Source organism: Balaenoptera musculus, chromosome 3 (assembly GCF_009873245.2).
Source record: "Balaenoptera musculus isolate JJ_BM4_2016_0621 chromosome 3, mBalMus1.pri.v3, whole genome shotgun sequence".
NCBI classification, from domain to species: domain Eukaryota; kingdom Metazoa; phylum Chordata; class Mammalia; order Artiodactyla; family Balaenopteridae; genus Balaenoptera; species Balaenoptera musculus.
In genome coordinates, this window is record NC_045787.1 from 12,394,751 (window position 1) to 12,409,828 (window position 15,078).

Consider the following 15,078-nt stretch of genomic DNA (forward strand, 5'->3'; position numbering starts at 1 on the left):
TTGTGAGGAGGAACTTGGTCTGCTGATTCCCAGTGATTTGGTTATTAAATACTCCCACTTCTGTGGCTTTCCGCTGCCGTATGTGGGTCGATATCCTGCTTGCACACTGGCCCACACAGACCTCTGGGTCGCTGGCCTTTGAACAGCCTAAAAGCTCTCCTCACCAGGGACCCTGGATTGAGGGCCTGTTAATTGCTCCAGGCTTTGTAGATGGAGGAGGGAGGCCGGTAAGGAGGTGTCAGGCATCGGCTTTCAAGATTTCCCCCAGCACATACCCCGGTTGTTGATCTGTTCACTTGACTGTGGTCTGCCCCCATGAGACTTTCAGCTTCACCAGAGACTGTCCTGTCGATTCCTTTACAGCCAGTGCCGGGCACTGAGCCTGACACATAATAGGCATTTGGTAAATATTTTGTTGAATGAGTGGAGGGCCCTGAGTTCCTGGAGCCTAGTTTTTATTTACAAATAGGAGAAATGTGTACTGGAAACTATACTGTCGAAGGAAGACTAGTGATAAAGAAATGGGAGCGAGAGAAGGAGAGAGGGGATCTGTTCTTGTTGCCTGTTGGAGCAGAGCGCAGGATTCAAGGGGGCCGGGGGACCTGCGCCTGCCCAGGCCCTGGGTTAGCAGGGGGTCGAGCACGGGGCTCCGGGCCTGTGGGAGTGAACAGGAAGGCTCTTCAGCTCAGACACTGGTGACAGTTTCCTTTAGAACTCCTTTAAGTTCTTGTGAGGTTGCTTTATTAGCTGTGCCTACTGTAACTAGATCCTCATTTGGGGGCATGGTTAAGTGATTCCAATTTGTAATAACATTTAAAATTATACATTAATACTCTGAGCCAAAAAAAAAAAAAAAAAAGCCTCTGAGCCGGCATCGCCAGCACTTTGTATGTGCCAGGCTGCACACTAAACGCGTGATGAGATAGTGTTTAACTCTCACGACCCCCTGGGTGTCGTTGCTGTGGGTATCCTCGCTTTGCAGATGAGGAGACGGAGGCCCCGCAGAAGCCACCAGCTGCTGGGTGGCAAGGCCTGTATTCCACCCTGACTCTCTGACTCCAGAGCTGCGTTCTCGCCTGCCAGCTCGGTCCCCTTCTGGAAAATGTGCGGTGTTCCAGCTTGCAACCCAAATACTGGAGCGCGTCCGGTGGCACAGTCATGACTGTTAACACTTACTCTTGTATTTAAAGTTCTAACGGTTTTGGGAGGAGCAGTAGTCACTGGTCATTCATAAGGATTAGTTTTATGTTGGCATCTCTTAGCCTCATTCACTTTAACTTAAAAGCACATATGTTTATAGGGTTTTCTTTTTCACTTAAAGAGTTTGCTTATGTTAGCTGAATACCTGATCCTCTGCTTTACTCTTAATCAGAAGTCAGTAAGAATTTCCGGAATGCATTTATTCATTTGAGACTCAAGTGTATATTTAAGAGGTTAGAAGGGTAAGTTTAGTAAACAGATATTCAGGAAACCCCGCCATCTTCCTGGCGCATCTCCATGTTTGAGGGTTGGCTTGGAGTTTCTGGGTGGTAACGGCTGCCGTAAACCCCTTAAGGGGAGTAGTAGTTTCAGCTTCCCTTCACAGCGTCTCCCACAGGCCTCACACACGCGTGTTAGCTCTCCTGTAAGTATTTCTGATTGACCGGTTTGATCTCTTTGCCTGGGAAGATAGAGGAGTTGAAATTCCCATTCCATGGCCCTAGAGTTCTCCTTAGTGCATTATACTTTTGTTTCAAGTTAGTGCAGGAAGAACTGAATAAGGAGTTTGTGAGGTCTAAAGAGTACCATGGTTTGAGCTGGAAGCTTGAGCGTTGAGCGTTGGTACGTGACCCATGGTCGCCTGCCTATTTTGAAAATAATTTTGTGCTCATCGTGTGGAATTTTACCAGGGACTTTTAGAACAACAATTGAATTATTATGTAACTTTCTTATTACAGTGGACAGGCTTGGCTGAACTGAGAACTGCTGAAGCGAGGCAGACAGCTTGTGATGAACTGTTCACGAATGAAGAAGAGGAGTACAGCCTCTACGAAGCTGTAAAATTTCTAATGCTAAACAGAGCCATCGAACTATATGATGATAAAGAGAAGGGAAAGGAAGTACCATTTTTCTCTGTGCTTCTGTTTGCTCGGGATACGTCAAATGACCCCGGACAGCTGCTGAGGAACCATCTCAACCAGGTGGGACACACCGGTGGCCTTGAACAGGTGAGTTGTACCTTTGGGAGTATATTAGCCCAAAACAGCAGCTTCAGCCGTCAAACATCATCTCAGTTTTTGTGGGTCAGGAGTTGAGGAGCAGCTTAACTGTATGGCTCTGGCTCAGGGTCTCGGGAGGTTGCAGTTGAATCTTGTTCAGGGCTGCAGTCATCTGAGGGCGTGATTGGGGCTGGAGGGTCCACTTCCAGCATGGCACACTCACCTGGCTGTTGGCAGGAGGCCTCAGTCCCTCACTGGTAGTTAGTGGGAGGGTTCTGTTCCTCACCATGTGGGGCTGCTTGAGTGTCCTTGTGACATGGCGGCTGTCTTCTCTCAGAAAGTGATCCAAGAAGAGAGCAAGGAGGAAGCTCCAGTGCCTTCTATGATCTAGTCTTGCGAGTCACACATGGTCAATTACACTATATTCTGTTTGTTAGAAGCAAGTCACTTAATCCTTCCCACATTCAAGCGAGGAGTGCCAAAGAATTGTGAACCTATTTTGTAACCACCATGGTTATCTCAGCCTGGGCTTTCTTCTGTAGTGTGGGGGATGGGATCAGTACCCTTGGCTCCAGTAAACAAATAAACCAAGCACTTGGAAGAGTCCTCTGAAGGGTCTCGGTTTTTTTTTTTTTTTTTTTTGCTGCGTTGCGTGGCACGTGGGATCTTAGTTCCCTGACCAGAGATCGAACCCGTGCCCCTTGCAGTAGAAGTGCAGAGTCATCACCACTGGACTGCCAGGGAAGTCCCTGAAGGGTGTTGTTTAATCTTGGAAGCTGTAGCTGTATTAGGTAACATCCTTTAGAAATAGAAATGGAGTCACTTTAGCCAGTAGAGCCCAGCCTGCTCTTAGAGCTTTCACAGATATGCTAAGTTTGGAGTTTCACACAGAGACCCAGTACTGTCGTGTGGGTCAGCAGTTGACTCACCACACACTGCACTATCTACCTTTGGTGTGTTCATTACGTTGCCCCGAACAGCTGAAGTGTGTTTTTAGTGGAGTAGCCAGCCACTAGAATGGCATTAAGTCTGGCTATCCAGAGTGCTACTTTCCTGCTTGCACGGCTGACTCTGGTGCTTACCTTTTCCTGGTACAGAGGAAAGAGCAAAGATGGTGGTCACTGCTGGGTCAGGCAGGATTGAAGGTAAAACTATTTTTAAAAATTTTCTGTACTCTGAATGTAAGTTACTTAGGTCTCCTGAACCATTACAGATACCTTGCAGTAACAAGCCTGGTAAGAGTGTGGTTTGCCTATTAGACTGAAGTTAATCCTTTCCGAGTCCCTACAAGGTCTGCTGTAACATTTTTTAAATAACGGTTTTACTGAAATATGATTTACATATCATGAGGTTTACCCTTTTGACGTGTGTAACTCAGTGGTTTTTAGTTTGTTTATAGAGGTCTGCAGCTATCACAGCAGCCTAATTTTAGACCATTTTCTCACCCCTGCAGGAAACCCCATGCCCTCATTCCCTTTTCTCCAGCCCTAGGCAGCCACTAATTTACTTTCTGTTGTTATAGATGTGCCTATTCTGGGCATTTCATATAAATGGAATCTTATAATATGTGGTCTTTTATGACTGACTTCTTTCACTGAGCCTGATGTCTTCAAGTTTCATCCATATTGCAGCATGTATCAGTACTTCATTCCTTTTTATTCACAATAATATTCCATTGTATGGATATATCACATTTCGTTCATCCATTTGAGTTGTTTCCACTTTTTAGCAATTATAAATAATCCTGCTGTGAACATTATTTACAAGTTTTTTGTGTGGAACTGTGCTTTCAGTTCTCTTGGGTATTTACCTAGGAGTGGAATTGCTGGGCCACTTGGTAATTCTGTGTTTAAAATTTTGAGGAACTGCCAAACTTTTTAAAAGCAGCTACACTGTTTTACATCCCCTCCAGCAATGTTTCAGAGTCCCATTTTTTTACATCCTTACCACACTTCTTTCTTTTTTTTTTTTTAAATTGAGGTGAAGTTCATATAACACAAAATTAACCATTTTAAAGTGTACAACTCAGTCACTTTCGGTACCTCTGCAGTGTTGTGTGACCATCACCTGTGTCAAGTTCCAAAACTGTTTCCTTCCCCTGAAAGAAAACCTGGTGCCCTTTCAGCAGTCGCCCCCAGTGATTATCTGTTTGATTGTAGCCATTCGAGTGGGTGGGAAGTGGTATCTCACTGTGGGTTTGGTTTGCATTTCCCTGATGACTTTTCATGTACTTACTGGTATTTGCATATCTTCTTTGGAGAAATATCTGTCCTATTCAAGTCTTTTGCCCAATTTTTAAACTGGTTACTTGCTTCTTTATTGTCGCGTTGTAAGGTGTTCTTTGCACGTTCTGTACACGCGTCCCTGATCAGGCACAGGATCTCTTCTTGATGATGTGCTTGCTTATAACGACCCATATACACGAAAGGACGGGGGCTGGGCCCACGGGGAGGAAGAAGGGCTGTGGCTGAGCCGTGCCGTGCACCTCGGGGACACCAGGGCGGGAGCGGGTGGCGAGCCGCATCCTTCACTGTGGCTTCCCGCCACACCCTTCAGTGTCTGCTCTTCCCCCAGGTTGAGATGTTCCTTCTCGCCTACGCCGTGCGCCACGCCATTCAGGTGTACCGGCTCTCCAAGTACAGCACCGAAGAGTTCGTCACCGTCTATCCCACCGACCCCCCCGGGGACTGGCCGGTGGTGACCCTGATCGCCGAGGATGATCGGCACTACAACATCCCCGTCAGAGTGTGCGAGGAGACGAGTCTGTGAGACACGCTCGGGCGGCCCGGCGACTCGGCCAAGGTGCACCGGCGGCTCCTCGGCTCGGGCCTCGGGCCCGCAGGCCCCTTGGGATGAGCTCTGAGCACTCTTGGGCCCTGTGAGCCAAGCTGGGCTGGAATGCTCTGAAGACTAGCTTTTGATAATCAGAATTAATCAAGTTTTTTCCCTCACCTATGATGCAATATGTTTCACTGGGGGCCTTCAGAGCACACCTGTTGACAGGTGCAAACTGCATCTCCATAAAACAAACACATTTGTATCAGCGGAGACTTACTCTGGAGAGGAAAATACGCTCAGAGCTCTCTCTAGTCGTAAACTGGCTTTCCGTTGTTTTTGAAGATGGTAATTTTTTTGTTTTGGTGGTAACGGGTCTCTGCAGTGCCCTTCCTGTGCACCTATGCAGTCTGCTTACATGGTAGGGTTCTGGGACAAAGCCTGCCAGTGGCCCAGCTGTAACATCCTCTGATAGTCTCATCGAGCAGTGGTTTGGATTTACACGTTAATTAAAGCTCTTCTAAGCAGATTGTCTAATGGAAGGTTAGGAACTGGGTCCCCAGTAGTGAGTTATTTAAAGGCTGGAGAAGGAGCTGCAGGGAGAGGCAGTGGCAGCAGGACGTCCTGGCTCTGAAGAACGTGACAGGCGCCTGCGGTTGGGAACACACCGGGTCTGGTGCTTGGTGCAGGCGCTGGGTGGTTGGCGGGCGAGCGCGGCTTGTCGCTCTCTAGGATCGGGGCTGTTCCTTAGTCTCCACTTCCATGGATTCACCATTTTATAGTCAGAACAAGGCTTAGATCCACCTGCTTTTTTAGAGGAGACCAAGGCCAAATTACTATTTTTTGGAGAATGCTTCCATTGCCAAATCCGTGTGGCTCCTCTGTTGGATGAATAACAGCAAAGCGTCTCAGGCTTTTCATGGGTAAGTTTAAAGAGAGCACGTGCTTAAAACTGACTGCAAAAGCATGGCCGAGCTGCATCTGCCCTTGATTTGGCTATGCCTGGGGTAGGCAGTGTTCTGGCCACGAGTGATTGCATGTCACAGGCTAGGGTGGTGCCTGGGGGCTGGACAGGGCAGCCCAGCTGAGCGTGGTCCGCATTAGGGCCCGAATCATCCACGTGGGGTGTGTACTGTGGCCACGGCGCAAGGGATGGGACGTGTCATTGTTTAGGACTGTGTCAGTGGCATCTGAATTGGCTCAGTATTTGTGGATGTGGTGTTACCCTGAAGCACTGAGCTTTATTTTATAGTAAGTAAGATCTTTATTTGGTCCAATTTAAGCTTATAGTTTATAAGCTATCTAATCTTTGGTTTTTTTTTTTTCCTCAGAGGGGCAAACCTTTTGTGATAGTGTTAGTTTTGCTTTCACTTAAAAATTAAAATTCTTGGTTGAGAAAACTCAGAGGACCCATAAAACTATGCAGACTGTTACATTAATATTGGTATTTTTCCCATTACCTCATCAATAATATTCATCACGTTTTGGTAGCTACTTATTCATTGGAGTGTTTGAATTAAATTCTGCTCTAAATGTGTGTGAATGTGTTGGAGAGGCTTTGTTTTTCACTGTGAAATGCAATGGTGCCTCAAACAAGGAGGTACCTAGAAGCCAAATGAAAGTAAAAATGATGAATTCTTGTTGGCTTTGATGCTTCATTTTATGTAACTTAATTTTCATGTAACTTAAAACAGGAAATGCTTACCGTTCATTCTTGAACATTTTTAAAAGCACAACTTCAAACACTTAGGTTGTATAAGGCAGTAGGGGTCTGTGTCCATCTAACTGTTGGTTCATAGCCGCTGCTGAATTTAATAATAATCGTGATCACCTGTCTTTGCATTTTGCGAATGTTCTAATCTTAGTGAACTTGAGTTGAGCTGGGCTTCTGGGCAGCTTGTTTACATTTCATACTTTTTTCTTGTTCCTGTGTGTGATATTGTTAGAGTGTGTGCAGAAATTGTGGTCTTAACCACCCCATTGATAAAATTCAAAAGGCTGCGTTTAAGTTGCTCTCTGTCCCAAGGCCTTATTACACTCTGCTCTCAGACTGCCATCCAGGCTTAGAGGGATCACAGCATAAGAGAAGTAAAGCTTTCAAAGAAACAGTCCTTCAGGAAATATAGATGATTGGCCAACTTTAAAAATATTTTTTTTGTTGCAACATGCAAATACGGTTGCCCCAAGTTTTAATTCCATTTTTCATTCCTGGTCTTGGCCTGGTCGGGTGACAGCAGCAGAATTGAAATTGAATTGAGACCAAAATGGATTCGGGAGGATAATCTACTCAGAGGGAATTTCTAAAATGATAGTGTTCCAGAAAAAGGAAGATAGTAGGAACGACACTGTGCTTACTTTCTATCCCAGAGTTTATTGCAAGAGTTCAGTGGTTTTGGACCCTATGGTCTTGGCAGAAGGATAATGTCTACCTTAAACAGGCGTGACTTATACCTTTGAGCTCATTTAAGGTGCATTAAACCTAAAAGAATTTCCCTGTAACAAGTTCCATGGAATTAACGCTGCTCCCTCAGAACTTTTCCCGCTTCCCCTCCTCACCTGCTAAGCTCCTACATTTACAGCATCCATTGATTTCACTCAAAACACATGGAACAGTGATGGTGGCCGTTGAGAACAAGCTGCCAATGTGCACTCTTTCACTTATGATCTCAGCGTCGGGGGGGGGGGGGGGGCGGGATTTGATCTGAAATGTCAGTTCCTCTTCCTTAGAATCCAGCATATCCAAAAATGCTTTAAAAAGACAGAACAGGATTGACCCTGCTGTCTAGATAGAGCCATTTACACTTTGGTTATTCTGTTATACATTCGGTTAATATCTGGTAAATACTGATGATTTTCTTTGATTGTGGAAAACAGACATTGCCTTTGTTTTCTTTCATTATTCTTTTTTCCCTCCAATTCTAGAGCTTATCGGGTAAAATCTCAGGCCACATGAATCTCACACCTCTGTTGGAAGAAACACCTTTGTTGGTTTTTGTGTGCTTGTGTTTTCCTTTGTTTTTTAAGAGGCTGTGTTATTCCTCCTGCCCTCTTCACCCCAAGGTGCTCTTTCACTTAAGAGTTTGTAGTCTGCATTTTGAAGAGCTTCCAGGTGGTGACTATTAGGTGCTGTCTCCCCTTTAATGATCTAGCATTCTTACATCACAGCATAGAAGTAGGACTCAAATAGACTTCCTGGCTTTTCCTCCTTTTTGGTGTTAAAGTTTGATTGTTTTCCTCTCTGTCTCTTTCTAAAGCAAGACTTTGCAGGTACTCCCCCTTTGAAAGCCAGAAAGTGTTTTCAGAAGTATAAACCTCCGGGGAATGTTACTTGTAGGCATACACAAAAATACATAGGTGCCTTTTTTAAAAGATCTGTATCTACTTAAAAACAATAAAAAGGAAGCCCTGAATGTGTGTGGAGTGAATCTGAATCTGAAATGTGTGTGAAAGGTATAGAATCCCCAAACAGTTGAGCAAAGGCAGGGCACAGTGTCAAGTAATTTAAAAATGGCCCAAGGAACTGTAAGAAGTGAACTGAAGAAGGAGGAACTGATTTTAGATGAAAAATGCCTTTTAAAAACAAAGCAACAGACGCCTGACAGACAGACCTCCATGGCTTACGTTATACAAGGATAAAAATCTGAACCGGTGGAAGACTTCTGTGCGTGGATTCTGCAAATTCCTTTTTCTAAAGTTTAAGTCCCCTACTTAACAGAAGGAGACTACGTAATGCTTAACTCTTTCAGAAAAACTTCTTGGTGATGTCTTCTGAGGGGCTGGAGAGATCAGGGAGCCAGTGCTGAGTTATGCAGTGAATTAAGCCATGGGCAGCTGATGATTAACACCTGCGTGACCCAGTTAATAACTGGGAACCACGAGAAGCACAAAACTACACTGGTTCGGCTGCTCCCACCCTTGGTAGCAGTAGCAGTAGGAGCAAGGCGGGCTCGGCCGTGACCAGAAGGCGCGTGTGTGTATGTACGAATATGCCTGCTTGCTGGCCTGCAGCCGCGTTGGGACGTTCTTATGTGCGCGAGGTCCCGCAGCCTGAGACCCGGCCACATTTGGGAGGGTCAAGGTGAGCTGTCCCATTTGCATTTTTTTTTTCATGGTAAATTGATATTTATTACTGGGAATGGTGGGATGGGTTAGTAGGCATAATTGAACTATACAGAGTGGTCATTAAGTCTGGAGATAATAGATGGTTGTAGTGAAAAGTCCTATCAACAAGCCATTTATTATGTATATCTCTGTTCCCAGGCCTTTATGGCCATCTGTGTATTTCCATATTTTGAATACTCATTAATAGGGAGAACACTGACCAGAGCTTTATCGCATTCTTGTTGATTTCTTGGGTATAGTTGTGGGTCAGGAGTGAAATCGCCAAGAGATGGGTAATCCAGGGAAAGGATACGGGGCTGGAGATAACCACAGTCTCGGCAATCTTTTGGGGGTGGTTGAGCTTAATTCTGAACTTTAAAATAATTTTTTGGTACTTAAGACCTTTTGTATAATGAAAAATGCCTTGATCTGTATTCTCATAAATGGTGCTAAAATATGGTACTCCTACAGGAACCAGAGCAATCCACAGTAATGTTGGTCACCTCGAGTATTTCGTTGTGGGAAGAAAGCCAAAGTGAATGTATTTAATGAGCTCCCTTCTCGTTTCCATTGTCTTTATAAAAACGTTTTGGTATCGTTACTCGCGTTTTAGCCGCTTCCGACTCTCTGTGTTGTGAATTCGCAGAGGGTAAACGACCCACCTTCTGTCTCTGGCGGTGGTTTCCCTTCCGTGTCAGCCGGGCTGCAGAGGGAGGGCAGCCGGGAACGTGGTGTGAACCTGGCCCGCTCGTCTTGGCTTGTTTAGCAGAGTGTCCTGTTTACACTGTAAAGTGTCAGCATTTGTCAGGAACCGCGCCTGCTCAGAAAACTGTGCCCTCAAGGCTCCCGTCAGCCTGGGGCCTTGGTCCTACGTGCATCCGCGGCAGGAGTCTCCTCGGTGATGTGCTGAGGCTTGTCTTCGCTGTCAGAGGCAGAGCCTACTCGGGTTTTGCTGCTGGTCCCCTGTAGCACACCTGGCCACTAAGGATTGTAAGAATAAAGAAAAAACAGAAAATAAAAACTCAGAAGCCTGGCTGTGTCGCTCTGGTTAAATGCCTGACTTTGAGGACCTGGGAGATTTGGGTTCAGTGCTTTAAACTTTCCAGCACCTCCAAGACGGGCCTGTGATGCCTGATGACTTTACAGTGCTGAGCCTGTAGGAAGGGATCCCCCCAGATTAGATGCACACTTCTGGGCTTCTTGGGTCTGGATTCAAGACCAGTCTCATCACCCACTGCTCGGGGGAGCTGGGCCCAGTGACCCCGCCTCTGTAGCCTCAGTCCTCACCTCCACCACGGTCTGTGTCCCCTGCGGGTGGGGGGAAGCAGGGTGCAAGCACTCAACAGCAGCTTCCAGGAAGATCCCCTAGGCCTGCAGAGCAGGGCTGCAGTCACAGTCAGACCCAGCCTGGCCGTGTGTTTGCCGAGGAGGGGCCCTCAGCGTGTGCAGCATTCTTGGGTGTTCAAGAACCATCCAGACCGATGGAAACGCACCCAGAAGTGTGATAGCAAGAACTTGTATGCCCTGCGTATGAACCGGACTGCCACTGAAAGAGGTTAATCATCGGAAGAAGGGGGAAGCCAGCGGGCTTTCAAAGGTATTCTTGGGGTTAGAGAATGAAGTTTCGGCCAGCGGTGCCCTACCTTCCTGCGAGTCGAAGAACTGAGTCTTTGCAAAATGGTGCTGGGCTTCTGAAGAACCCACTGCTTAGGGGTTGGGCATCCAGAGAGCAGCAGTGGCAGGTTGGTGACGGCAGCAAAAAGACCTCCCATGCTGAACAGCAACAGCAAGCTCTTCTTCCTTCACTGCCCCGTTCAGTTGGGTTAATAAACTCAATGCTGTAAATACACTCTCCCCTTTCCCCCTCCTCTTGTCTGAGTTGTGGTGCTGTCCTCAATTCCAAGGGCAGTGTTTCTGGCATTTCTCCTCCATCGCCTCCCCCAACCGTAGGAAGTGTGGAGAAAAACAGGGATCTGGGCTATGGTTCCTAGGGAGGCCCTTAGGAATTATAACCAGCAAATGATCAAGAAAATGCCAACTGTCATGTGTGTAAAACGAGAGTATTTATGTGTACATACAGTACATTCCCACTTACCATGTCTCCCTTGTTCGAAACCTGGGCATTCTTTCTGCACGTTCTCTAAATTGTCTCCCCTTCCCACTCCTCCGGCCCTTGCCTCTTGTCTGGGCCCATGACCAGTGGCCTGGTAATGACCTTCTGACTTGCTGGGTCAGGAGGGTTCATTCCAGACTTCCGGCCCCCAGCACAGCTCCAGAGGCAACACCGATTTGGCCCTTGGGCGGAAAAGCCCAGGGTGACAATCTCCCAATCAGCCCCCTAGGGCTGAGTGCGGATTTTTCTGCTCCCCTGTCCACGACCCTGCAGCCCAGCCCTGCCCCCTTGCAAGACCCTAGCAAGATGGCTGAGAGGTCTGGCGATGGTGGTTTTTCGTTCTCTGTTACAATTTGGAATATTCATTTAAGCTAAGGACACTGTCTTCCAAATACCTGCCTAGTGCCGTCTCCCGAAATCAAGAACTGGGATGCAGTTTATGGCAGATAAAAACACTGCCATGCTGTGCCATTCCTTAGGAGACTGCACTCCTCAGAGTGTTGGAGAGAATGCTGAGAACATGAAGAGCAGACACGCCATGGAAGTTGTCTTTCACGTCCTTGGAGATCACATCCTAATTGTGCTAGTTGGTGAGGAGCTGTGATAGACTAAGGTTTAAAAAAAAATCCTTAGAACACTTATATAATTAACATCATTGACTATTTCCAGTGTTCTCAATTGTAAGTGGTGCTGTAATGAGCCTTCTCATTCATCGGTCTTTTTATGCATCCTTAAATTGACCCTGTTTAAGGCTCTTGAAACGAATTTCCAACCTTCCCTTAAAAGAGTTGCAGGAATTTCACCCTCACCAGCAGGTACTGCGGAGCCCGCTTCATTGTCCCCTGGGTGACACTAGGGGTAATTTAATTTTAAACTTTGACCACCTGGCAAGAAAAAAAAAATGAAAAGAGAAAGGAAGGCGTTCAGCTTTAAATGGCTTTCGATTCTCATAAGGGTGAACGTTTTCCCTAGATATTTATGGGTCAGTGGTACTTCTTCCCTGCGTTGCTTTTTTACGTCCTTTGCCCGTGACATTAACTTCTTTCCCTAGTTGAGTGTAAGCTTGGAACATGTCACCGAATTGTCCTCTGAAGAGGTGCCACTGATCGGCATTCCGCTGCAGAGCAGGAGGGCGTTTCCTTAGGCCCTTTGCCAGCGCCGAGCTCTGTCAAACTTTGCTCTTTGCTGAGTTGACAGTTGGACTTTCAATCTGTGTTCCCTTCCTCGAGCGAGGCCGAGCCTCTTTGCCTTTGTAGAAGTCATTCACGGGTCAGTTTCTGGGCGCTCTCTGCTCATTCCCTTTGCCCAGCTGTTCACAGTCTCTAACTAGGCAGTTGTATGTGAGAATGCTTTCGGTCTCCCATCTGTATTTCACAGAGAGACTTAGGGCTGGGAGATTCCAGAAGGGAAGGCCAGCAGAGGGGCTGTCAGCGATCTGTGTCGAGCCCTTTTGGGGGAACTGGCTCAGGTTATCTTAGTTCATGGAGAGCTTGACCTTAGCGACAAGAAGAGGGGGTTGGAGATGAGAAGGCTGCAAGGAAGAGGGCTGTTACGCAGGTGGCCTAGAATCAGCGTGTGTGCTGGGGAGGCACGTGTGAATGACTTCATTCATTCACCAAAGAATGTCTGCTCTGGGCAGGCACATGCCAAAATGGGATGCAAGACGAGCTGGCCCAGCGCTCCGCTCCCCATCCCTCCCGGCCCCTCTGAGGCCCTCTCACCCCTCCCCGTGCATTTGTAACAGATGAGCTGGACCAGGGATGGAATCGCTGATCACTTACTACCTGGTCTGGAGTTGGAGCAGGAGGAAGGAGGGAGGGCGGAGGGTAAGAGGTTTTACTCTTGGTAGTTGCTGTCTTATGCCAGCCTTGCTCCCTGGGCCTGCCCGGGGCTCAGCTCTTGTTCTCTCGTTCTCACACAGGGTTCTTCCAGGGGTCTTTGGAGACCCCGCTGCCCCCAGCTCAGGACCTCTCCTCAGCAGTTCTCAGGAGGTGGCTGATGGTCCCTCCCCTGGCCCACCACTTCCCCCTTTGCAGTGCCAAGGGTCCAGTGTTACCTCTAGCTTCTTTCTTCTGAGCCCCATTCACCCCCTTAGGACCTGAGATGACCCCCAGGTCAGCTGGTTGATCTGTGTCGCCCAGGCCTGGTTCACGGGGAAGACCTCGGCGCCTTCTGCCCCGGTGAACGTGGCACGTGCCGCCATCCCAGCGCCCCCTCTCCTGCAGCTCACTCTTCCATCAGACCTGACGGGCGAGGAGGACACCCGTCCACCGAGCGCCCCCCCACGGTAGGGGCCCACCTCAGGGTCTCTGAGTGTCTCCTGCAGAGCCGAGTCGTCGGGGTTAAAGTGTCAAGGGACCCCCTTTCCCCACCCCACCAACGCGGGTGCGCACACACCCCTGAGGAGGGGCGGGGCTCCGTGTAGCGCCGCGAGGAAACCATCTCTCCAAATCCGCTTTTTAAAATACCTCTTCTTGGTCCTTTGACGCCCTCATGGTGAGTGAGGGATGGAAGCGGAAACAGGTTCTGGAAGGGGGGGTGACGTTAAGCTTGGAGCAGGAGGCTGGGGCGCCATCAGGAGTCCCCGTTTTGTACTGCTGCTTCTCTTTGGTGTCAGCTTCCTCCTTTCTGGCCGAGCCCTTGCTTACTGCACGTAACCCAGACTCAGCCTGGCGCCCACCCAGGTAAGTGCAGGGCCCTCCTTTCAGCACCCCAGTGCCTAGCGAGACAGGAGGGGCCAGCCTGGAGGGGCAGGGCGAGGTGGGCAGGCTGCTGGGAATGACTGTGCAGGTTGTGCACGGCAGAACTCTAGATGTCATTCACATGATGGTCCAGGAGGACACATGAGCTTGGAGAAGTAAGAACCAGTTTGGAGGCTTTTAGCATCCAGGCCTTAGGTGACCCGGAGCCCCTGAACTAAGCAGTGGGACTAAGACACTGCAGAGGAAGGGACAGAAGTGAGAGATAGTGAGAGAGAACCGACAGGGTTAGTGACTTGACTGAGGGAGAGGTGGGACACGGTGTGGGCTGGTTTCCGGGTGGGTGCTCATGTGGTTCATCTAGTCAGGAGATGGCATGGGGGGCGGGGCAGGAAGGGTGCTAAGGGCCCTCTGGGACCCTCTGAGGAGATGTTGGGAGGTGACTGGACCGCAGCTCTTGAACAGATCATGGCTGGAAAAACAGCCCTGGGGATCCCCAGCGTGTATTTGGAATTGGAAACAGGCCCAGGTTAGGTCACCCAGGAGTGTGTAGAACTGGATTCCCGACTGAGGTGGGAGCAGGCCTGGGGCCTGGGGTGTAGGGGGCCGCTTTGAGTCTTTCTTAAAGAGAGTGGAATTAAATAGCATTGAGAGACACAGTTGGAGGGTGAGGAAGCCTGCTGGAGTCTGGGCAGTGGCAGCATTTAGGGGAAAGGCAGAAGAACAGAGCTGAAACAGGATGCGGTGTTGCCAGGCACGGGGAAGAAACTGCTTTCTGACTCCATCATGTGTGAACTTGGGAGCCTCTGTCCTAACAGGGCCCCAGGGCTGGGAGAGACCATAGCCGACCACAGCCAGCTTTCCTCAGCCACTTGCCATTACAGCAAGAGAGCCTGGTTCGTGAAGCAGATGAAAGAATTTCAGGTGTGTAGTATAATGTAAAGTTCGATAATAATAATTCTATTTGTTCATTCTGTTTTGGTCTTTGGATTCAAAGGTTCTGAACCTAAGGTACAATTAGTCTTTGTTTTGTTCTATAAAAGCTCTAGTAGTTTTTCTTTGTTGGAAGCAGGCCGGCAGTAATGTTCATAGATTTGTTGGCTGGGGCACTTCCAAACCACTTGGAAGGTTAGCAGACGTGCACCCCCGTCTTCACGCACTGCCATCTACGGCTCTGCAAATCCTGATGTCG

General features: G+C 48.2%; 2 protein-coding genes across 10 annotated transcripts in view; one reads left to right on the top strand and one right to left on the bottom strand.

Moving 5' to 3' along the window:
• OTULIN (OTU deubiquitinase with linear linkage specificity) overlaps positions 1-15,078 on the top strand; it is a 70,230-nt gene that overhangs the window by 25,413 nt on the left and 29,739 nt on the right. For 5 of the 9 annotated variants that reach the window (XR_005019495.1, XR_005019497.1, XR_005019496.1 and 2 more), the window contains exons 6-7: positions 1,938-2,207; positions 4,773-9,051. Coding sequence is in view for 4 of the 9 variants with exons in the window: in XM_036849295.1 (XP_036705190.1) it covers positions 1,938-2,207; positions 4,773-4,967 (465 nt within the window). In the remaining 5 variants the exon portion in view is untranslated. Of the gene's footprint in view, positions 1-1,937; positions 2,208-4,772; positions 9,676-15,078 lie in introns of those variants that run through there. The other 4 variants (XM_036849295.1, XM_036849293.1, XM_036849296.1 and 1 more) reach the window with 1 other exon arrangement.
• ANKH (ANKH inorganic pyrophosphate transport regulator) overlaps positions 9,812-15,078 on the bottom strand; it is a 152,046-nt gene continuing 146,779 nt past the window's right edge. The window contains exon 10 of the mRNA XM_036849288.1: positions 9,812-10,055. Within this exon, the coding sequence (XP_036705183.1) occupies positions 10,000-10,055 (56 nt within the window). The 3' untranslated portion in view covers positions 9,812-9,999. The remainder of the gene's footprint in view (positions 10,056-15,078) is intronic.